Source organism: Cyanistes caeruleus, chromosome 1 (assembly GCF_971803275.1).
Source record: "Cyanistes caeruleus chromosome 1, bCyaCae1.hap1.1, whole genome shotgun sequence".
Classification (NCBI taxonomy): Eukaryota; Metazoa; Chordata; class Aves; order Passeriformes; family Paridae; genus Cyanistes; species Cyanistes caeruleus.
The window spans coordinates 130347385-130372056 of NC_141701.1; the positions used below are offsets into that span (position 1 = coordinate 130347385).

Here is a 24672-nt window from a genome sequence, read left to right on the forward strand (position 1 = left end):
GTGTATCTTTAAATTCAGAGCAGAATTACAACCCTTCCAGCCTCCCTTGTTTTCTAGGTATTTTCTATACCTTATTTTCTATTGATTATTTTCTAAAATATTCAAATGGGAGACTAGACAAAACGACCTACTGATGTTTCTTCCTAGTTAACTATTTTCTTTCAGATGAACTTTTTGTATTCCACTTCTCTACAGAGGTGTTCTACTGCATACTTATGAACTCATGGTAATGCTGAAGTTTAATGGCAGGGCTGTCAGGCCACAAACAATGGAAGCACAAACTGCACCAACACTGCAAAAACTCTGCAGAGTGAAAATAAAAACCAATGTTATCATTTGAAAAAAAAAAAAATCTAATTTGACACAAGCAATACTCTGAAGCATAAGCACCAACATAACAAAAGAGGAAATGAAACTGATCCCACAAAAATAGACATACAAAGCAGAAGAACGAAGGTGGCACATACAATAGCCTGTGGTATATTACTATGAGAGCTACAAGCAAGATAACTGAACCCATGTACACAAAATATTTTGAAATACAGATGATGATAAGCACAACTTCAAAAAATATATCAAAAGTTATACATAATCTTAATTAAATACAAAACATTATCATGTATCAAGTCAAGAAATAAAAAGATATAGAAAATTAGGCTGGTCAAAAGTTTTCCACTTTTTTTTCAGAGGCATAATGGTTTCTGGAAAGATGCCATTAAGAAAGGATTTTTCAGAACCAAAATTGGACCTAGGTATTATCTCATCTCTGTAAAAGAGAGTATTATCTGGTGATCACAAAATGCAGCTGGGCTGTGTGATACACATGCTGAAACACTAGCTTGTCTAGAGTGGGCTGGATCTTCTTTAAGAAGAGGAAAGACAGCCTTTCATCCTGTTACAGACAAAAAAGGGATCTGAAATCTCAGTACTCTGAAGAATAGATAAAATGTTTATTTCCCAGCTCAAAAAGTAAGGCATACAACATTCTACACTTTACACAGTAAAGGAGCCTTTACTCACAACTCTTCCCTGATGTTAAACGAAAGAGCATATGCTCATATACACAAGAAAAATGCCCACAGAGATATCCAAACTTGCAGGAAACAGAATACAAACAAATTAAAGCAACAAGTCCCTGTGGTCTCATTTGGAAATACTGCACAGGAAATCCAAGTCGTAAGGTGAAACTATTCTGACTAGGAATGCAAATAGAAACTAAATAGAAAACAGTTTAGTTGTAGGTTATTTTAAAGTATTTAACAATTCAAGAAGGCAGAATGAAGACAACTTCATAATAAAACACTTGCTTTTCATCAGCATTTTTGTGAAGTTTGTAAAATCTCTAGAGAATGTGTTGCCCAAATATGAAGTCACATTTTGAATACTGTGTAATCTTCCCCTCCCTAGAAAATATCCAGATCCTTCACTATAGTCCAGTTTTCCTTCACTGTTCCTCTTTTTACTCTCTCCAGGCTATTCTATGATGGATTTGTCAGCAGCTCCAGCTCTCTCCTAAGAGACAACTCATTTCTGCAAAAATAATCATTTTCTTCTCTTTATATATACCAGGCATTTGAGTAAGATAAATCAGAAACTGTAAAAGATGAACCAATGCAAAGACAAGACTACACCTGGAGTTTTGCCAACAAAAGTAGCATTGTTAAACAGAATTACCCTTAAGAAACATTTCTATGTCACTGTGATTTTTATGTGCCCCTAGCTCCAAACATAAAAATGCCAACATTGGATGAAACCACTCAGCCAGTACGTTTTCTCTGTCTCTCAATAGATAAGCTCTGTGGTTTCTCTTGAGGGAGAGCACATACCCTTCCAGTGAGAGTCATCTCCAGATGTTTTTCATTTGTCCCCTCCTCCAACATGTGCTTTGTTGCCCCCAGACATGCTTCACTGTCTTGGGGAAAAGTTCACCCCACCCCAAGCCCTGGCAAGGCTTTTTCCAGTCCTGAAGCACCTTTACTGCAGGAAGGCAGAGAAAGCAACACAAGGCTTTGAATGAGGACAGTTCCATGGAGCTCTCCACAGAAAACTTCTTCCTGTCTGTTTAATTCTTTTTTCACTCAACTTGTCCACATCACCCATAGTTTTCCATATCTGACATAATTCTCCTTGGTGGTCTTTTCCATGTTTAACAATCCTACTCTATTTGCTTTCTCCCTACAGCACAGCTAACTGCTGTACCTGGGTTGTCCAATTCCAGCAAATCCTTTCCAAGAAGGACTCCAGAGGGCACCCTGATAGACTACCAGAGAGAGAGTAAAGAAAACAGTGACACCCTTAGTAAAGGCATGCAAGGGAAAAAACATCCTTGACTCCCTCTGCTATCTCCTCCCCAAGTCCTTCAAAGTGCCAAGTCAAAATCAGAGGAGGAGCAGGGCAGCATGTCTATCATCTAGAAAAGCTGATAGCTGCTAGCCTCCTCTCCCAAATCCCTCTGGTTAGCATGAGGGAAATCATTTATATCAAGTAAAGATGGTAAAGTTTATATGCAGTAGGTATAACAAATACAGACAGAATTCAATGAGCAAGTAAAGATGCAACCTGCCTAACATGGATATCCGTAGTTGGAATGCATTGTGTTAGAGAAATCAATTTATTCTGTACATGCATTCGTGTTTGGATACAACTGCTTTGTATAGCCTTAGGATAAATACCAAATTTCCCCTTATACTTGCAAGCACATTTGTGCTTATTACCTTAGAAGACTGAAAGTCATTATGAATATTTCTAATATCCTTTGCTACTTTTTGAACATGTACTTCCTTAAAACCAGCCAACTTTTTAAAAGTTATATATAGTCAAAGATAAATGCAGCATAAGTTACAAAACTCATTTTCTTAGAATAAGCCTAAAGAAGAGTTCATCTGTTCATATTAAAGCATAACATAACAGGACTTAGTAATGGGGGAGAAAAAGGATGGGGGGGAGATACCTATGCATGCATCAAAGCTTCACTTTAATAATATAAAAGCAGTAGGTAACAGGCTGAAGCAGCATTAAATAGATACTTCATAAAGAAAAGTTATGTTTTAAGTATGGAAGAATTTTAATTTTTCTCTCCCAAGTTTTTTTGTAGCACACTTTTCTCCTTCCAAAAGAACTAAAGTAAACCTGAAAGACCAGTTTATATACCTGCTGCAGCTGCAAGGGACAAAAAAAATTTATGGCATGATTTGCACATTGTCATGTTAATCACTTCTGCACCTCTTGTCAGCAATCAGTCAAGGCTGCTAACATTTACCTGAACAATAACCATTGTTTTCACCAAGAAAAATTACTACCTTGTGCCCATTTTTCTTATTAAGTATCATTTTACAAATTAAGGCTTTGATTCTACGAGTACGCACATTTTTGACAAGTTCATGTATTTCCCTGCAAGCCAGTGAGGCTCTCAGCCCACAAAGCACAGAGAACTTCATGCTTTGCAAAAGCTTTACTAAGAATTTAGGAACCAAGTACTAAAATCTACTTCAGTAACTAACAATATGAATCCAGCTGAGAAATGCATGTTAATAACCTCCTTATTAAAAGGTACTTAAAATGCTGACCCCATCAAGGTTACCAGAACAGTAGGTTTTTGTGATCAAAATATAAATAAAAATACCTGGAAAGAGAGAAAAATAACAGACACGGCAGAAGATTAAAGAGGGATAACAGAAAACTTAGGCAATCATGAATGTGAGGATTTTAGTATTTAGGCCCTGTCCATATCTTACTAAGTAATAAAAACCAAAATTGTAATCAATACTCATTTTCAAATCCAGAATAAACAACAGGTTTATGGCTCACATCAATTCTAGAGAGAGCTTTATGATGTTTTTAGTGGCACAGGACATTAATTAGAAATGTCAAAATACACCTCAGCATTGGTGCTTTGTTTTCCATTTGTCTCGGTTGTTAACTTTGGCCATTAAGACAAAAACCCAAAACCAAACAAACAGCAAAACAAAAAATCTGCTTTAATGACCACAATTCACTAAGCCATAGCTGATTTTTCATTATGAGTTTTGTGATTAATTTTTTAGTATTTTACATACAAATTAACTAGTTTGGAAGAAAACCCTCTCCAGGGGACCATTAATTAATTACAGGCATATTGTTTATTAATGCATATTTTTCTTTTCCAAAACTGTGCAGCAAGAGTGAACATAATTTACTCTCTTCTCTTAAAAACTTAATAATAAATCTTTTTTACTGCACTCTTAATTATAGCCCAGTTTTAAGGCATCCCCCACCTTGATCAAGCAGGAGCCTAAGGGTACCACTTTCTGGCATAATGAGCACACTCTTTTGAACTATTCTACTGAAGAAGTTTGGTGCTCAGGACAGAGCTTCATGAACCAGTTTGCAAGATGCACATCATCCTGCTACTACAAAATGGTAGCAATTCCAAAAATGCAAGCTAATATAAGGCAGTTCACCTCTAAAAGAGTAAACTGAAGAAAAGAAAGGAGTAAAATACGTGATCTTGTGCCAGTCTTAGGCAGAAAAATGAAATCAAGGTATGCCACTCTTTCAAAAGAAGAGGTCATTCGGCTGTGCTTTGTTGATGTTGACTGCAGCTTTATGCGTAAGCAAAGAGCTTACAGGTACAACACAACCTTTTCCAATTAAGAATACAGCCCTGTTAGCAACAGGCCCTTTCCTAGAAATCAAGCATTAGATCCCAAAGTGTTAAAGCCAAAATTACAACCAGGAGTCCTGTTGACAGCCAGTACAATGAAATGAGTAATTCTGGCTAGACTCTGGTTTCCCAGCTTTTCATTCCACAGGATATCTCTTAGTGCTAATGCTAATTCCAGAACTGGAAACATTTCAGGAACAAGTCTATAAGCAGAGCAATTCACCATAGGAACCACTTAAAGATCAAGAATTGAGAGGTTTCAACTAGCTTGCATTTGCTCCACACAACTCCACATAAAGTTAGAAACATATCTAAGGAAGACGTAAACGTGAAAACCAAGGTAAAAAACTGCACACAGCAGAAGTGTGATGGGATTTTCCCTCTTCCCCTAGGTTTATTGAGGAAGAACAACATGTTAAAAAAAAATATCTCCCTTCCCACCCTACTGCCTAGACCACTACTAACCAGAAAAAAGTAGAAAAGTGAAATTTGTGCTGTCTAATGGTGTCCCTCTCCAACCCTCCCAGTGTCCTTTACAAAGGGAATACTCAAAACACAGTACAGAATTCTTTTTATTTGACAAAGCTTATTTTTGCTCTGATGCTTTTGGCAGCAAATGTTTCCTCTTTCCAGATAAATCAATCTGGAGCCTCAAAATGACTGCACATTGCTTCGAAGGGATAATTCCAGGCAAAACATACTTTATTTCTGTCGGGAGCATGTGGTTCTTTTAAAAGTTCATAAATACAGGTGATTTACATATATAGGTTATTCCCTCAGAGCCTCTTGTTTTTGAAACTAACCTCATGGAAGAGCAGGCAGAAGAGAAGCTTAAATACACATATTATGCATGTTAATAAAAACAAACAGCACTAGAGCCCCCTTTTTTGTAATTCCTCATGGGAACAGTTGATAAGAGGTAAAGCTACAGACTCCTGTTAGAGGAAAAAATTCAAACCTCAGCAATAAGCTCTGTGTTGCTTGCTCTGGAGTACCAAAGTGTTGGGATTTGGGGAGGGAAAGAAACAGAAGGACTTTTACAGGGGTGTCTTTGGCAAATGAGTAGCGGATAGGAATGGGTTTCTAAAGGTAAACATTTTATTACAGATGTTTCTAGAGAATCTTCACAATTATATTTCTTCTCAGCTCTTATAAACAAGCAGTTTGAAACAGTATCTCTTACAGTCTTTCTAAGTACTTGGACATCAATTATTTGCAATGAACCACATGGAATCACAGATGAAGCAAATCACTTCCCCTTACAGAAATTATCAGAATATTGCAGGTGATCACATATGACAAAACTAACAATAAATCAATTGCATGTGATACAAGCAATGCAAAAAGCTTCAAAAAAATGCAGAAAGAAAGCAGCCTGTAAATAAGTTCACGAGAGAATGGTGGAGATTGGAAGGCTCCTGTGCAGGTCATCTGGTCCAACCCATCTGCTCAAGCAGGGCCACCTAAATCACAGTGCACAGGATGGGCAGGTTGTCCAGATGGCTTCTCCACAGATGGTGACTCCACAACCTTAATGGGAAACTTCTCTTTCTGCTAGGTCACTCTCACAGTAAAAATGTGTTTCCTGATGTTCAGGAAACTGTCTCAGTTGATGCCCACTGCCTCTGATCCTGTCGCATGGCACCACTGAGAAGAGCCTGACTTTGCCTTGGGTACATCCTCCCTTCAGGCCTTGGTAAGATTCCCCACTGCACCTTCTCCTCTCCAGGATGAACAGTCCCAGCTCTCTGTCATTCCTCACAGGAGAGATGCCCCAGTCCCTTAATCACTTTTGTGGCTCTTCATGTCTCCCTTGCTCTGAGGAACCCAGAATTGCCTGTACAGCAGGTGTGGTCTCATCGGTGCTGAGTGGGAGGGAGGGACCACCTCCACTTCACCTGCTGGCAACACTCCCAGTGCACCCCAGGACACCAGCACCCACCTCTGCAGCAAGGCCACACTGCAAGCTCACATTCAACTTCATGTCCACCAGGACCCCCAGGTTCTTTTCTGGAAAGCTGGCCAGTTCCAAACATAATAGGTTTTAATGAACAGTGTGGTCTGAACTTGGGGACTGAGTCTCTTTTTTAACTCCAGGCAAAATGCCATCTTGTACCCAGTTAAAGGCCATGGTGGGTGACACAGGGTTTATTCTGGATGTTGTCTCTCAGAGTGGCTCATACCAATAGTGACACACCATGAGTGCAAGTTATGCGGTCTTGAGGCAAAATGGAGAGGTTGTGAATGATGACATTTAATCTAATTTCTTCCTGATTAATCATCTATTTGAAATCTTGAAGAAGGCTAAGAAGCAAACTCAGATTGTAACTAATATATTCCAACTGAATATCTCCTATTCCATTTGTGTTCTTTGGCACAAGGAAAAAGAATTACATTTTCCATTTTTTTGCCTTCCTCTCCAAGAAGCCTTCTCTCTGATTTTTTTCACAAGAAATAGAAACTGAACAAGGAAAATAGCCATGGCATTCTTCCAAATCTTAACAATAAAATAAACCAAGTTCTCATAGGCTTCCAAGATAAGGATCCACTCACAGTAGAATATCTGCTCCAAAGTCTTGCATCACCACTGAACCCCAGCAGCCTCTTGAAATCACCTCCTCAGCAGTGAGTATTAAATATACTGATGAGTTCTGCTGGGTCCCAGGGGAATAGGTTCACACTTCACTAACTGAAGCTTAACTGACAATACCAAAATGAAATATCATTTTGACTGTAGAAGTCTAAATCATTTCTGCCCCACCTGTGGATGAATGAAATAATTAGTGCTGGGAATAAACCTACCAGAGCATCTCAGTTAGAACACTGCTGAAATTAATGTGCAAGACAGAAATTTAAGAAAAGAATTCCTGTGTTCCATTACAGTATTTTTTCAAATATGACAGAATTGTCTTTCATAACCTTTTTCTTTTTACTTTTGAAGAAACATTTTATTGAATATCATAGCTCTGTGTTGTTAAATATCATCACAAACATAGTTTGAGCCCATTGTCTATATATCCATATAAAATGCATGACTAAGCATTCTGTTCACACCACTGAAAAAAAAACTGTTCTTAAAATATAAAAAATATATGCAGTCTAGCTCATAAGTGCTCAGTTACTGCAAACTTACTTTCAAAGATAAAAATACCATTTTCTTACTGACTTGAACAGAAAAAGTTCTGAAGTGCTACAGCACATCTTTTTGGAGGGTTATGCAAATTAGGCACTTCCCTTCATCTTCTCTAAGCTTCTCTCATGATTTGATGATGGCCAGACAAATCACATTTAACTGAGCCATACCAGAGTAACAACTAGCTAAATAAGTAAAAAAAAAAGCCCCAGCCACTCAAATATTTCTCCAGATGCTGTTCTCTAGTTTCTGGAATTCTGTGCATTTCCAAGGTCATCAGGCGATGCCTCTAACAAACATCCTGTTTGTATCTGGTTCCTCTCTGTGCATAAAATAAATCTCCACTGCTTTTTTCTTTCTTTATTTAAACAAAAAAACTTTTTCCCTCCAAACCAAGCAAACCTGCAGTCATGGGAGACTTCCCACATCTGAACGAGCCAGGACATGGTAAGAATGATAGCAAATTTGACAAATGGAACTGGTACCATTCTTTGCATGGATAAGCTAAAAAACCTTTTTCTGAGCAAGCATGGATTGCTATTTAAACTGTAAAACCACATCAGCAATTGGCACCAGCAAAGGAGAGCAGGTTGGAGATCATTTAATAAATCTGTTTAGAAGGCCAGTAAATAAAGGAAAGTTACCAACCCACACTTTGTGTGGCTTCTGCCGGTGTCTGCCAGCACCAGCAGCCTTCAGCAGCCCACAGGTGCTCCCTCCTCTCCCTGCCCACTCCACTCAGGACAGGAGCTCCCACCCTGGCCCTGCTTCCCTGCAGCTGACACAAGTGACAAGGACTTCAGCACATCCTTGTCACCACGGACAAGGTGACACCACTGGCTTAAGAACAGGACAAACAGCACAAAGGCATTCAGTCAATGTGGATAACCAGACTAAGCTATACATGAAAAGAGGCACAAACAGGAAAGGAAAAAGGGGAAATCAAGGAAGCATATCTCTGCCTCAGAGGTAACCACCAGCTACAGGCATGGCATGCAGCTGCAATCCAAACTGTAATGCAGCATTGTCACCGTAGTGGTTAAAAGGAAATAACTAAAATGAAACCAGAAATTGTTTTAATAAGAGAACCACCAATTAAAAAAGGTAAAGATAAGGATGGACCCATATTGGTCCCATGGGGGAATGGGATAGATGTGTGCAGAGGTAATTTTTTAAAAAAAAGAAAAAAGAAACCAAACAAAACAACGAAACTTATTAGAACTTCCAAAAAAAGTAACAAGTGAAGATCTTGTTTCTCTGTCAGAAAGCAACAATAACTGTTACTGAAGAGATAAAGATAAAAATAATTAATGATTAAGCTATCTACAAACTTCAACATGTACTCCTAACAATACAGAAAGGAAAAATTCTTCATCTGAGACAGCGTTTAAAAAAATAAGCCAAAATATGCATCATGTGCACTACTTCTTACAACATATTTGGGATAATAAAAGGCTTCCAGATCTCAAAGCTGAAGGGCATATCTGACCTAACTAATCACAGCAAGTGACCTCAGACAAATTCCTGCAGTGTTGAATCTTCAAGACAGACGACAGAAAACAAGTCCAAGAACAGCATGAAGCCACCCTCAGGTACAGTTTCAGGATCACCACGCCTGAGTCTCAATGTGCATCTCAGTGGAGAAAAAGCAAGGTAAAGATCCATTCAAAAAAATAACAACAAAAATTATGATGAGTGTGATTGTGTACAATAATAATCCACTGGCAACAAGAATTTTACCCTCCCTAAAAGAAACAGGAAGATTCCTCAAACACATACATATGGAAGAACACCTTTTTGCGTACTTGAGCTATCAGAGAAGTTCAGGTACAAAGAAAATCCCTGATGAGTACATGGCAATAAGAAAAAATACTGTAAGCCCCTGGATTTCCTGGGTTGGCACATCAGCAAACATCTTCCAAAGCTAGTAATTTTTTTATTTCTCAGCACTAAAGAAGGTGAACACCTGGATTCTACCGAAAAACTTAATTCAAGTGAAATAATAACCTCAGAGGGCCCCAAACACAATCAATTCCAGTTGTTACTTAAAATTGGTTATAATGCATTCGTTCTCTCTCAGAAGTCCTGCTTCCATCATTTATCATTAAGTTTCCAGCAGCATTCACACTTATTTTTACTTATTAAATTACTGACAATATTCATATTTAAATAGCCTGTAATATTCAAGTTTGAATCTTTAAACCTGATGAGCAGAATTTCCATACCTGAAATATACATAAGAAGTACTAGCAGGACTCTGACTCAACTAGCTTAGAAGTAGAAAAGTTTGCTGGAAGAGGAAAAAAATAAATTCCAGAATATATAGAAAAAGAGGTATAAGGCAATAACAATTTCTTTAACCCTTAATATCATCACAATGACATTGTTTAGTGCTCATAAAACCCATTTTGTTTGAATGAGGCTGTAATCTCCTTTTTCTTATCCCTTCAACAAGAGATGTCACTTGAATCAGAACTTTGATTACTGTGGATAGGATCCTGCAAATATATGGTTGTCAGCAATATTGTGACACACAGCAGATGAGGCAGCATACATGCAGAATTTCTCAGGAAAGCTAAAATGCAGACAGAAATAATTTTCATTTAGATCCCTTCATGAGAAGAAGATTCAGATATAGTCATATGTCTGCTCATAGTGTGGCTTGGAAGAAAAAAAGAATGAAAGCAATGATGTCTACAAGGTAGATGGAAGAGACAGGCCTGTCAAGGAAGCAACACAATTATTTCTTGCCTCACAACTGGGAGATTGCCCACAAGGCCAAGAACAAGAAGATATGGATCCCATGTATAGCATATTGTGCTCTGTCACTCTATTTAATCTATCAATAAATTGCTATATCCTGTATGTCCCAAGAAAATAAACAGCAGCATTTACACGTAAGCATACTTCACCAGAATAATAATAGCTTACATTCAGATTCCACATTCCTGGAATGCATACACACTCTCATCTGATGAGCAGAAACATCCAAAAATACACATGCACAAGTGAGAGAAGTAGGCCTGGAAATTCATCTTCATTTCACAGTGTTTCTCTGATAGCTAAAACACTTGACTGCACACCACAACAGAGCTATATATGTCAGTATTTTGGCCAAATCCTCACCAGACACTGCTGCAGATGTGGATTCAGACCAAGTTCTGCTCCTTTGCTCCATCCATTTTCAAAGTTAAGCAAAGGACACAGGCATATTAACTAGTCACATGAACTCTTCTTCTATCCAGTTTATACAGAAGACAGAGAAAGGGTAAAGTAAGCAGGTTCACACTTGACTTAACCACTTTTCTAATGTCATGAAAATACTACACACCTTCTAAAAGGTAATAGGATGCACTCTCACCACATACACCAGGCAGAAGAACACACACTGAACCTACTGACATCTGGGGTAAAAATTCAAACCACTGACACCCAGCAGATTTAAGGGATGTGCCAAGATTAAAGCTCTTCCTCAGCTACAAGAGAGGATTCTCAAACTTTCATCTCCTAAAAGCCAGGTCTATCGAACATTAAGAACAATTCCTGTAGTGATTGGGTAGAGGTACAACCAAGAAAATCTCAAAACCTTCCACATGGTCTCAGGTTTTGCTTCAAAGCCTTGAAATTGACAAAACAAAGCAGCTATTTCATAGTCAGTTTTTCTTGGTGGCTTTCCTGCCACTTCTCATTTATTTACCAGCTTGCATTGTGGTCACCTAGATCTATTTCTGAAGTGCCCCACGTCTTCCAGAACCTGATTTATTTCCATGTGCAACATAGCACAAGAAGTGACAGGAATCCCTGATCACCATATAAATATTAGTAATTCTCTGAGAAATTATGCAAGGCTGCCCAGGGGCTGGGCTTTTTTAAGCCACCAGAAGTTTCACAAACCAGCGTTTTTACAGAACAATGCCCTCCTGTCCCACAGAAGGCACATCTGTCCCACAGCTGATGCAATAAGAAGCTTTAGCAGAATGGCAATATTTGCTCTCTTCCATCCATGCCCTTCATACTCAGACTCACCTGAAACACAATTACTAACAGTATTATCAATCTAGAGAAAACAATTTTTCCCTTTAAGCAGATGAGAACAACTTTGCAAGACCTGAAGTGCTGGCACAATTCTGCTACAGATGCACACACATTAGCATCACACACCAGCCCTAAGAATTAGGATACAATTCGGATTTGTATTTTGTTGGAATGCCCTCAAAGAGATGCAGCATCAGTAAATCTGTTGGGCAAGTTGATGTCTAAGCCATCTGCTGCCAGGGAACCACTGGACCAACACCAGATCCTCAGAAGTGTAAGGGAACAGTACTGGGGAAAAGAAGACATAGACTTAGGAGCAGTAGGAACATAAATCATCTCCTGGGAAATCTCTGTCATGTACACACCCCAGAGACAACATCATCCCCGCCCAACTTCCTTCTCAGAGGTGGCAGTCTGGAAAGATCTTTATCAGACACACACAGACCTCTCTAACACAAGGGGATGGTCCTCCTGCAGGAGGCATCAGATTACATTATCGAGCCTATTCTTGTCACCAAAAAAATATTTGCCTGTGTCACGCACCAAGTAACACTACAAAAGCAGCAACTACCAGTGCTGAGTTATCATCTGCCTGCAGTTATGTTTCCTCTCATTTGCTTTGTGACAATACATCTGAACAGACACCTCTTTCCAGACACTTGAACAACCTTTGTACACATTTTGCTAAATAACCTAACCACCAGATTAAGTTTTTCTGACCAGTTCCCTGGTATTATTTAGAAAATGCTTTGACACCCATACTTCTGGTGATTTTTTCCAAATTCAGTTTTAAGGGGTTTTTATCTTTCTGTCATACATGCACTTCTCTCTCAAGCTACTTGCTATAAATAAAACAGAATGCAGAATTCAGTGCATTATGTGCCACCTGCATCATGGCATTCAAATGCTTCTTGTTCGTGCTTTACAAAGCTTTACTTTTTTCCAACTACACCCTTTCCTTTAACTGTTCAAAGTCAAAATAATCTGTACTCAAAAGTTCTGGTTCAGAGAAGGGTGCCCTTTAAACTAAGACATTTTTCATGGCAACATCCCACAGAAGGAGTAGCCTTTTTATTTGGGGTGAGAGAGACTGAAAGCAAGCACATTACAGAATCAAGAAGTAACTTGGCAGAACGCCCTCCCCCTTCACACACTTCCACTTCAAACAGACAGAAGTTGTTCCATGAGTGAAATAAATGAAATTTGGCTTCCTCAGAGTTGGAGACTCTAAGTGTAGTAAGGAGTAGATGAGTACTAAGGATTTTGCTGAAGTCAGAGTATTCATAACACCTCCAGCCGCATTCTCATATGCTCACAAGAACTTGCATTTCAGCTTTTCCATCAGAGGAGATCCTTATCTCCACCCCTCAGCCAGCTCACACGCTTTTCTACCAAGCATCTAGGCATCTAGTGTCAGCCAGCTTCAAAGTTACAGGGTGAAGTCAGACAGCGTTACACATGCAGCACATACAATCACAGTATCCTAACTTCCTAAGAAAGACGGCCTGAAAAAAAAAGGTTCTGCTCTTGATATCAGTAAAAATTAACGCTAAAATACAGCTAAACAATAGCAGTAAAACTCCTCAGTATAAGAAGCAATAATCAAAGAAACTCATGTTTATTTTGAGTCTGAAGATTATTTTCTTCTGATTGCATTGTGACATTGATACTAATTTATTTAGTGTGCACACATATGACTGAAGGTCTTAAAATATGATTTAAGTGCTCAGAAAAACCAAGAACAGAAGGATAAGAACCAACAGCTTGTGACTGCTGACAGTAATTTAGAAATAAATTGTAATAGCAAGCAGCTAACCAAAGAAGCAGGTTACTACCAGCTACAATTGCTGTTATTCCAACAAATATGCTACAATTCAGCCATTTATTAATGGCCTTGATCACACTGTAATGAAAAATCAACTGGTTCCATCATGATAAGGCAGAGTGGACTTGTTACACCAGTGGCCCAAATACATCCAAGAAATCCTGCATAGTTGGAAATTATTAATCTAAACTTTGACAAACTATTGAAGGACAAATTAAGTCCTAATTCTAGGAACACTAATTAGTTTTCAGACTACTCTTTCCATGCAGTGCTGCTCCTCAGAAGTGTTCGTTTTCTATCACAATATTCAGTACAGATAATCAGTGCTTTACCTAAAACAACAGAACAGATGCTAACTGTGCCAGAACCCAGAGTGAAACTTAGGTTGTTTTGAAAAAGAGGGCAGCTACTTTCGGGGGGAGGGTGGTTCCCATTTTGCCATTTTCAGAGAACAGATAACATGCATAAAGACACAAATGAAGGTGCCTTGCTCAAGAAGTGTTGAAAACAGGAAAGAACAGCCCCACTCCTGTGCTACCTCATGACAGAGGAAACCAATCCACAAACCACTGAAATCACTGAGAACCTTCCCACTGATTTCAGCACATACTGACACGGGCCTAGGTTTCAGTTTCCACAATGTGACCAGTATGACAAAAAGGAAGAGGCTAGGTTAAAAAAGAAAAAAACCAAACCACACAATTACTGCTTTGAATGAAAGACTACAGAAGAAGTGGTCTGTATCCACTCCTTTATTCTTATGAGTCTCTGGAAGATGTTACAGCATCTTAGGAAGATGAGCAGGCTACCACTAAATCAATTAAATAGATTAATTCAGTGTTCTCATGGACCAAAGCAAAGATTTGCATCATTTACAAAAAACTGGTTTTTCATCTAAAATTTAATCAAAGCAACACAAGAGCAGTTATTATGAAGTGAGAAATCTTACATTACTCCTTCACACTGATGTTGTGCTCTGATCTTGTGGGTAGGACTAAACACAGCAGTAAGATCCCTGAAACAATTCTACAAATAAAAGTATTTTCTAACACATAACTTATTCACAGGATTCCCTGCTCATGATCTTCTGGTCCTAATTTACTGGAGAGATTAATTTCACAACCAACAAAAAGCAATTATGTGGTACACTTGTCTGTCATATCTGACATCTTAATTTTTAGTAGTTTCTCTTCACAAGACAGATAACTTCCTGCATTATTGGGCATTTTTCAGCTACTGCAAGCAATTGAAGCAGGTAGAATTAAGAGCCACTGAACTGCTCGATTTACTCTCCTCTGTACCTGAGAGATAAACAAATAAGCAACTCATATAGCACCTACAATATGCAGAAGAAAGTAAGAACCTATTCAGCTGCAAATGCAGACCTTGCAGCTTTAGAAGGGTCATCTTCCTCTTCATGCCACTTTCTCTCCTCTGCCAGAGATTTCAGGTCCCTGATGGCCAACTTCTGCTCCTGGAGTTCTGGTCACAACTTGAAAGGCTAAAACATGAGTCCTCCTCCTCTACCTATCAAAAGCATTAAGTCCCTCTGCAAGTTCATCACTCCTTGTTCAAGCACTGCTTCACAGGTCAACCTCCCTTCAGGAAAGGGAAAACACAGGCTGAGAAGAGATACACAGCACCTGTCAGCAACATCAAAGAGCTTCTTTTCACTAACCATACAAAGAGAATGGGCTGCTTGAAAAATGAAATTTCTGTTTCAAGACTTGACTATTTTGTTTTTTGTAGTAGGGGGCCCAAAGCTGACAGCTTTGGACAGCATGGAAAACTACTTCCTCTCTCTTCTTCCTAGCTGATATTCCCAGCTGATATTCCTACTTATTGTCATCTTAACTTTCCTCATAACTGCTTCCCTTTTATATCAATACTACATATACAAACCAGAAGATTAGACTGCTTTTTTTATATCATGCTATGGTCTTAGTAGCATTTTTCAGGATGAACTCCTAAGACCAAAATGTGCACCCACTCCTCTGCTCACAGACACCATCTTCCTTAGAAGCAGGTGTTATTAAATCAGGTACATTATTGTTACCAATGTCTGTTTCATCCTCTGATTTGAAGGATGTTTGAAAAGAAAGGAATTAGGTGATACCTGGTACAGCTCATTCTCTGATTCACACTTTAGGCTAGAAAATTGCCAAGAACTGTAGAGTTTGAAGAGATAATAAGGACAACATAAAATCTCAACATACTTTTCTTTCTTCTAAGGAAACTAAAACTTATTTGATGCAAATGTCACATCAAGCTCTTCCATATTTACAGGAAATGGAAGAAAATTCTTTTGTGTACCCTTCCCACTAGATGTCCCTTACTGCCTCTGCAGTATCTCATTGCAACAATCTGTCAGATTCCACAATAAAAAGATTATTTCTCCCCCAACCCCTTGAATTTAAATAAAAATTTGCTCAAGTTGTCTCCTGTTAAAGCAGAAAACCAGGTTTAAAGAAAATAAACGCAGCCTGCAGATAAACAATCTTGAGGAAAGGAAGGGGACAGAAGAACTGCCCTCTTCATGACAGTGCTTTTTAAGAGATCTTTTCAAATTCTGAATCAAATTTAATACAAGGTATTACTACTTACTGAGCAGGTTATAGCACAGAGATACCACTTCAGCCTTCAGAAGAAAATACTGAACAGAACCAGACCCGGTTTGTAAAACAAGGATTCAGAATTTACGAACCACATATCTGCACCTATTTGCACAGGTGTAACTTTTAGGCAGGAATCAAGTTCCATGAGTGTTACAAGAGAAATAAAATAGTCAGGATCACTGCACGATGCAAGAGAGCTCCTGGAAAGAGAGCCCAACCCCAGGTCCTTCACGCCAGACCTGAGAGGGGTCAAGGTGAGTTACAGCTTTTGCAACTCATGTCAGGAAATCACAAAACACTTTTATTGTTACTGCTGTATTTGAGCATCAGTGTGATCTGTTTAGAAAGAGATGGAGTCTGATTTGATCCAGAATCCAGGACATTACATCATAATTTATTTATTCTAGAATCTGGCATTACACAACAGCTATCTCGCTCTATTCAGCCAAGAATTTAAGCTTACAGCAGGCAATGAAGAAGAAATGCCAGAAGCCTAATATCAACACATGAAAATACTGCCATTTGCTTCCAGCTATGGTGGCAGAGGGAAGTACAAGGCAAGCATTGATTACAATATGACCAGTCATCACACCAAGGCCTACACCTCTTCCTGCATAAACTTGCTCTGAGAGATAACTTGCAGTGCCCTGGAACTCTCAACACAAATCATGAGCAGTGCATTTTACAACTTGCTAATCATATCACAGATAGGTGATATGACCCCAAACTGATTAAAGTGAATAATCAAGTATCAGCTTTACCAATAGACCAGATACTGGTTTTGTGCCATTGAGTGGGGTTTCTTTTTAATTTCATAATAAGCATCTCACTCGGTTGACATATTCAGCGAGAAGCCAATGCAGCAGCACTTTACATAAGGTGTTCTCTCAGAAGGACGTTTTTTCCCTGCCTGTTACAGCACAGGCGTGAAGTTACAGGAATTATCAGAGGCAAAGTTCTATAAAGTATTTTCTCTACATGCAACATCTCTTAGCATCAAGCATTTTTAAATGGCCACTTTCCTTAAGGCATTCAGTTGTATTACATTAAAAAATAAAACCCCTTAGTGTTCCATTCAGACCCTTTGACTAACAAATTCTTCTAGTAGTTATTTAGAAAATGAAAATATGTTTGAGCAATATGCGTGTATTAATTTACATGCACATCATAACACTGCTATCTGTGAGTTTCTTCTAGCACCAGTGAGAAATACTAAAGGCATACCTGGACTATGTAAGGTAAAAAGACATTTAACCTACCTCATCAAAGCTGCTATCTTCCTTCTTCAAGGCTTTAAAATAAAAAGAAAAAAGAAATTATTATCTGTACTGTATCACAATGAACACAAACCACCAGATAAGGGAAAAAAACCAAAAACAGAGCATCATTTTCCTATTATAATAGAAAAGAACAGGCTGGCATGAATAACAATTTTATACTCTGAATCTGTAAGTGGAATGTAGAACTGCACAGAGTTCCTAAGAAAGTAAATTTACATATTCATGAAAAATATCCTCTCAGGTTAAAGAAAATAAGAGTTTGTAAGGGTGGGTTTGTTTTTTTTATTTTAATTCCTAGTGAGTGTGAAAACCCTTTATGGAGAGCTTGACTGATCTTCAAAAAGGGAAAGTATAACAACACCTAACCATGTATTCTGTTTGTAAAGTACCAACTCTTTATGAACTAGCATGCATTGTAACATGCTTTTTTCCTCTATCTTTTTTTCTTTCTTAATTTTTAGTATGACACTAAAGCAGAAGAGATTTATTTCTTACACTATCAACAAGCAATTAATGAACAAGCATAGGAGAGAAAAACAGTGCAGAAAGTATGTGAACTGGTAAGAAAATTAAGACACAAATAGTTCTGCAGTTGTAGCAAAGATTAAGCTGATGAAAAGTTTTCCTTTAGCATACTGGACATTATTGAAATATGAAGAAAAGTAATTTCTCCAAACTGCACTGAACTGTGCCAGTCCAAAGGTACGAGACTGGTTCTGCTCAACCAGACCCACGAGGGACTGCACTCCATGTGCTGCACGCCGTGACCTGAAAGTGCTCTTTGCTTCCCTCTTCTGAAGAGCTAAAATTAGATAAACCATTGCATTGGTGATTGCACTGGTTCTTTTCAGTTTAAATCACGAAGGTTTTCAGTTTGAGGGACGTCATCTGAACAACCAGCAGCTTGTGCAGTGCTGCACCAGAAGGGGCCCTCCTCATCATTTAAGCAGCATAATGTTTCTTACACTCCTACATATTTCTGCAGGAGATAAATATTTAAGCACCTAGCATGGTTGAAGATCTAGACTCCAGTAGCTATTTTTCTCTTTTGGATGCTCCTTCTGCCTTCAAATCACTAGTAATTTCTAAACAACCAGGAAAAAAAAATACCCTCAAAACAAACAAACAAACAAAACTCTCAGCAACAAAAAAACAAACCAACCAAAACAAAAAAAAAAAAAACCCAAAAAACCCACAACAAACAAAAACAAAAGCAATGCCAAAACTGTAGAAGCTGTATCAGAGATGGTACAGAGGCAGTACCACCTGTGCAAACAGGGCTGCACCTCTAGAATCTCCACCAAATCCAAATCCTGGGGCAGCAAGGCACAAACCCCAGTTATCTTTGTACAGAAAAGCAGGGAAGGTCCAGCCTTCCTTTGCTTTTAAACTCCCATTTCTTTAGGACATGAAACATGGCTTCTCTCAAACCTTTGAAGATCACTGCTTTACAGTTACTCATCTACATTTCGTGCTCAGTGATAAAACAATGAAACAAACTCTGGTAATTTTGCTTAGGAGATCTGAGGCACATGCTGTACATTTTGATAGTTAAATATATATTTATGGTTTTGAAGGGTGATAAAAACATTTTCAGACTGCCAATCCCAAGTACTCAGAACTATGAGTCACAAAAGAGGAGGAAGGAAAGAGGAGGAAGGAAAAAGAGGAGGAAGGAAAGAGGAGGAAGGGAAGAGGAGGAAGGAAAGAGGAGGAAGGAAAAAGAGGAGGAAGGAAAAAGAGGAGGAAGGAAAAAGAGGAGGAAGGAAAAAGAGGAGGAAGGAAAAAGAGGAGGAAGGAAAAAGAGGAGGAAGGAAAAAGAGGAGGAAGGAAAGAGGAGGAAGGAAAGAGGAGGAAGGAAAGAGGAGGAAGGAAAGAGGAGGAAGGAAAAAGAGGAAGAAGGAAAAAGAGGAGGAAGGAAAAAGAGGAGGAAGGAAAAAGAGGAGGAAGGAAAAAGAGGAGGAAGGAAAAAGAGGAGGAAGGAAAAAGAGGAGGAAGGAAAGAGGAGGAAGGAAAGAGGAGGAAGGGAAGAGGAGGAAGGAAAGAGGAGGAGAACCCCTAACCTGTAGAACACTTCTTAAGAACATGCTTCTAATCTTCTCAATTACCATTCAGGTCACAATGACATACAAGCTATAAATTAGTAAATAACACACCTAGGCCATGCTGACAAGGTTTTCTACCTTGCTAAAACACAAGATTTTCACATGATCAGAGCATTACAGGAATAGCCAAAACAGATAGCTAAGCTAAATTCACAGTGAGAAGAAAAAGAAGAAATGGGAATCTGTGGTCTTTTGTATATATTAGGTTTGTCTTTAGCTTCTACCTTTGACTAAAAGAAGGGTTTTAAGAATCACAAAAAGAGTATGAGAGTTCTGGGCACCCACTTAATGAGATTCTGTTTAATAATATGACCAGTCTCAACCAATTCACTACATAGTATCTCCCAAGCAAGACACCAAAGCAGCATATTTTATAGAACAAACTATATTAAAAATGGATTTTTCTCCTTGATGCAAACTTTTCGTTTTTAAACTGTAAAAAAAAAATAAATATTCTGCTGAACTTAAAAAAAAATAAACTGTTTACAAATGAACATCTCATTATCTCAGGTATGTGAGCTATGTGGATGTACATCAGAGAAGATTACTGGATAACCTTTGTATCAGTGAGGAGCTAGTGACAAAGCCCAGGGATGGTCAGAAAGGCCACAGATTGCTTTCAGCACACTGTGATCAATCTCAGCAATGTTTTCTCTCTCTTTCTCTCTTTCTTTGTAACCTGGTGTTAGTTTTTGACTAAAGAAACTCATAAGGAAACAGAAGTTAAATGGCATGAGCTGAAGAGATCTCAAATGTGATTCTGGTAGTATACAAACTTCAACAAATGCATAGCTAAGAACATAACTAAAAGATGACTATTAATTTTATTAAATTATTAACCATTAATTTAATTACATCATTATCAAAGGGCAAAACTAAGAACCAAACCTAATAAAGGTTTAAATGCTAAATTAAACAGTGAGTCAGCTGAATTGATAAAAGTTGGTTAACATACAATTATGGTGTGTTCATTTATATGGTCAACACAGTCTGTAAGCAAGGAAAACAACTTTTTAAAATTAATATGGATGTCCATATAAAAATGAATAGGCTGACAGAAACTTATGAATGAAAATAATTAGGTATATTTTTCAGATTCTTAGCAATGTAAGTTCTTTATGATGAGATAACTTTTAAGAGGGCCATTCCTTGAAAAACCAGAAAATTTCTGCCAGGAGAAAAGGCACCTAAGCTGCAAAGATAGTTCATTTCTCTACAACTGGAAGCATTCAATTTCTGCAGCAAAGAGCCACCCTGCAGCACCACAGGCCACACACATTTCTCCCAGCCCACCACAGCACTGTATCATCCTCTGCCAGATTTGCACATAATGGCACAAGGCAATTGCTCAGGAAAAGGCTCACTGAATGGGCAATTTCACACATCACAATTTTCAACTCAGCAAAATAAACATTTCCAATATTAGGTACTTTAAGAGTTACAGGACTTAGCCCAGTTTTGTTGGATGAGCCAGATTTTCATCACCCTCTTCCAGGAAAGCCAGTGGCTGCAAAGCATCAGTTCACAGTTAAGAAAATGGGTCAAGTCTTCCTGAGGCTGTTGTTGGTACCCTTTGGGCCTCTGCAGTGCCCCAGGAATAACTACACTGTCTAGGGATGGTGGGGAAATAGCTTCAAACTAAACTGTTACCTAACGTTCTTTAGTGCACTGCACAAAAAAAACCCATAAATTAATTGCAGCTACAACTTCTCAAATTGAGAGGATTATTTGGTGGGGAGAAGTAGGTCTGAAATGCAGTTTATTGAGTGTTAACCAGCAAGCTCTAACAAAAAAAAAATGTTCACTGTCAATGACAGTTTGGGATACATTTCCATCACTTTTATCCAAGAGGCTAACAGAAAACCTGAGTACCAAAATCTGGTACCAAAGTTTGGGGTCTTGCAGTATTGATAGAATTGCATTTGGTAGACAGAATATTGCCAGCACTGGGAGAAGGTGTAACAGTGTTTTATCATGTCAAGAATGATCATCAGATCTTTCCTACTGCAGGAAGGTTTGACTCACAAATTACTTGATTTAAACACCATAGTTCTCTCACACCATTTATATGACTATGCTCATGATACTATGTTGTGTACTTAAACCTACAAGAACACAGACATTGAAGCAGAACAGAAAAAGCTAATATATCACCACTGTGGTTTTAAAGAACCACAGAATGGTTTGGGTTGGTTTTGGGTTGGGGGAGAACTTAAAGATCCTCCCAATTCCCCTGTTATGGGCAGGGACAACTTCCACTAGACCAAGCTGCTCAAAGCCCCATCCAACCTGGCCTTTACCACTGTCAGGAATTTACTATTTATGACAAGTCACAGCTGAACAGATGACTGAAAAAGTTACAAATTAAATACATATTTAATATATAATTTGCTAACCATACCAAGCAACCAGCACTTACAAAAAAGAGCTTTAAAACCCAAATGTCAAATACCCATAATGACTTTTTCCAGTGAGGTTTTTGTTTTCTCTCCTTCACTTCAATATAAGAGTTAAAAGTACAGCACATGTTTTAACCAAGGATTTCCTGGTATGCAGGTTTAGAATTTCTTTGCTTGGGTTTATCTGTGGCGCTGGTATCAGGGAGTGGACTATCTTCAAACCTCATACACAAAAATTAGAACTTTTTTTTGCTCAAAGTACAGTTACCAGAATGATGATCAATATATTTGAGCATCTGAAGACTGAATAAACTTGCTGCTAGCAGCTGTGTTTTAATCACAAGACAACCACCAGCAAACAAACAAACAAACCACATACCAGACCACACTCCTACACTTCTGTACACATACACACGGAACTGGAGGAGCTTTTAGACATAAATATCCGTGTATCTAAACCAGGCCAGAGCTCACAAGGAAACTAAAAGCTTGTTTAATTTGTGCAAAATGACAAAAAGAGATGATCACCCAACCGAGCCAAATAAAACATGCAGAAATTACCAGCCAGAGGGGCCTTGATCCCTAAAAGGCATTAACGGGACTGTCACTGTTACAACAAAGCAGCATCCTCATTCAAAACATTTTCTTTGTTAATGACTTCCACCATTAGTAAAACCCTTTCACAGCTCTGTGGAAGAGTGTCTCTCTGTGTTTATTCACTCACAGAGACACATAACACAACAAACACCTGACCACTTCTTTTTTTAAAATTCTAATCAAAGAAAGTTAAATGTATTTTATAAGTTTAAGACCGATGATAGGTGAAAGATGTGGGGACAGAGAGCTTTGTAACAGTGACTTGATATTTGCTTTACAACTGTAACTTTGCATTTCCCCTTGAAACTCTCTGGTTTACAAGTAATAAGCATTTGTCAATCTTTTTCATTCTGGAGTAGGACAATAAAAAATAACTGATTTCAAACTCAGTCATCCACTTAAAAGCTTGCAGTGCTTGAATGCATACACGGCACGTGAAAAATTAAAATGCCCAAGTGTGCCAGCACATCTCCTAGGTAGGGTTATCGGGGGAGAACCAAAAGCCCCAGCTCCTGGCTGCGGCACAGGCACTTCACACCCTCTCACTGGGACAAAGCAGCTCTGCAGCCAGGCTCTCTAAGGGAATAGCTCCCAAATGGAAAGAAAGTGCATGGGCACGGACTGTGGAAGTGCCCATACAGAAGGTCTGCAAGGAAGGGGCTGCCGCATCTGCTCTCGTGTGTTACAGCACTGCCTCCAGCTGCTCTGTCCCACCAGCTCGGGGATATCTCACACCTCCTCTGAGGTACCTTCTCTCCCTGCTCAGCTGCGTGGTGATGGTGTCAGCGGGAACTAACGCTTTAAACAGTGAATTAAGCAACGCAGCGTGCCAAAGACTAAGAGGAACTCCAGTCCGAGCAGACCAGAACTCTTTGGCATTGTTCTCAATAACAAATTCAACAGCAGAATAAACTGGACAGGATCAAGCACGGTGCGGTGGCACCGGGAGGTAACAAGCTTGGCAGTGGCATTGAGATGACGCTACCTCAGGATGCTTTATGTCAGTGACAGAGCGACAAGACCTCACTGCAGATGACAGACAGACTTCTTTTGTCTGGCCCCCTAAATCATTGGGCCTCTTCAGCTTACCTGCTTCAGCATCTCACACCTCAACCAAAAACAACCGCTGCAGCCCGTACAAAAAATAAATCACCGGACTCGCAACAAAATGCAAATAACCGATCGCTTTCTGCTGAGGTTTCCCTTTGGCAATGGAGGCACGTGAGCCAACCCTCGTTCACAGTTTGTTCTTCCCAGCCGATTTTGGGCTAACTCCATCACAGACCCATGCAGCACTATGGGGCTACAGGAGTTATTTCCCGAGCTTTCTTCCCGAGAAAGGTTTTTCGGGCACGGCGTCGAGGCGGGCGTTTCCAGCCCGGCAGGGCTGAGCCCAGCGCCCCCCGTGCCCTCCCTGCCGGGCCCCGCGGCTGCCGGCCAGCGCCGTCCGGGCCCGGGACTCACCTATTCGGCCGAAGCTCTCCGACAAAGTTCTCCGCAACTTTTTCATCCTGCTGATCTTCTCGGCGGACTGCGAGTCGATCATGTCACACATCGGGGGGCCACCCCCCGCTCCCCCGGCTCCGGGGGGACGCCGCCCTCCGGCCCGCGGCTCTCCCCGCGCCCGAGGAGCCGCGGGACGGTCCCGCTCCCGCCCGGGAGAGGAGCCCTACGCCGCGGCTGCTGGAGCTGCTGGGCTCGGCGCCGCCAGAGCCCGGCTCATAGCCCCGCACGGCCCGGGCCCGGGCTGCCGGCACGGCCGGACACGGCGCGCAGGGCCGGGGCGACGGCAGCAACGAGAGATGGAGGAGCGAAAGCAAAGTCCGGCGAGGGGCTGCGGGCGCCGGGAGGGAGGGAGGGAGGGAGGGAGGGCGTGAGGAAGGGAGGGAGGGTGCGCTGAGAGAAAGGAGGAGGAGGAGCCTGGGCGGGCCGGGGAGCCCCGGGGAGGAAGGGCGGCGGCGGCGGGGGCGTGAGGGGGCAGGCGGGAGCGTGAGGGGGGCAGGCGGGAGCGTGAGGGGGGCAGGCGGGAGCGGCGGGGCCG

General features: G+C 40.0%; 1 protein-coding gene across 8 annotated transcripts in view; it reads right to left on the reverse strand.

Moving 5' to 3' along the window:
- CDK14 (cyclin dependent kinase 14) overlaps window positions 1-24273 on the reverse strand; it is a 341278-nt gene extending 317005 nt beyond the window's left edge. For 6 of the 8 annotated variants that reach the window (XM_086857927.1, XM_086857937.1, XM_086857922.1 and 3 more), the window contains exons 1-2: window positions 24096-24247; window positions 17510-17541 (exon numbers count right to left, since the gene is read on the reverse strand). In XM_086857927.1, coding sequence (XP_086714053.1) covers window positions 17510-17541; window positions 24096-24186 — 123 coding nt within the window. In that variant the 5' untranslated portion in view covers window positions 24187-24247. Of the gene's footprint in view, window positions 1-17509; window positions 17542-24095 lie in introns of all 8 variants that reach the window. The other 2 variants (XM_086857960.1, XM_086857948.1) reach the window with 2 other exon arrangements.
- Window positions 24274-24672: the final 399 nt, after the last annotated feature.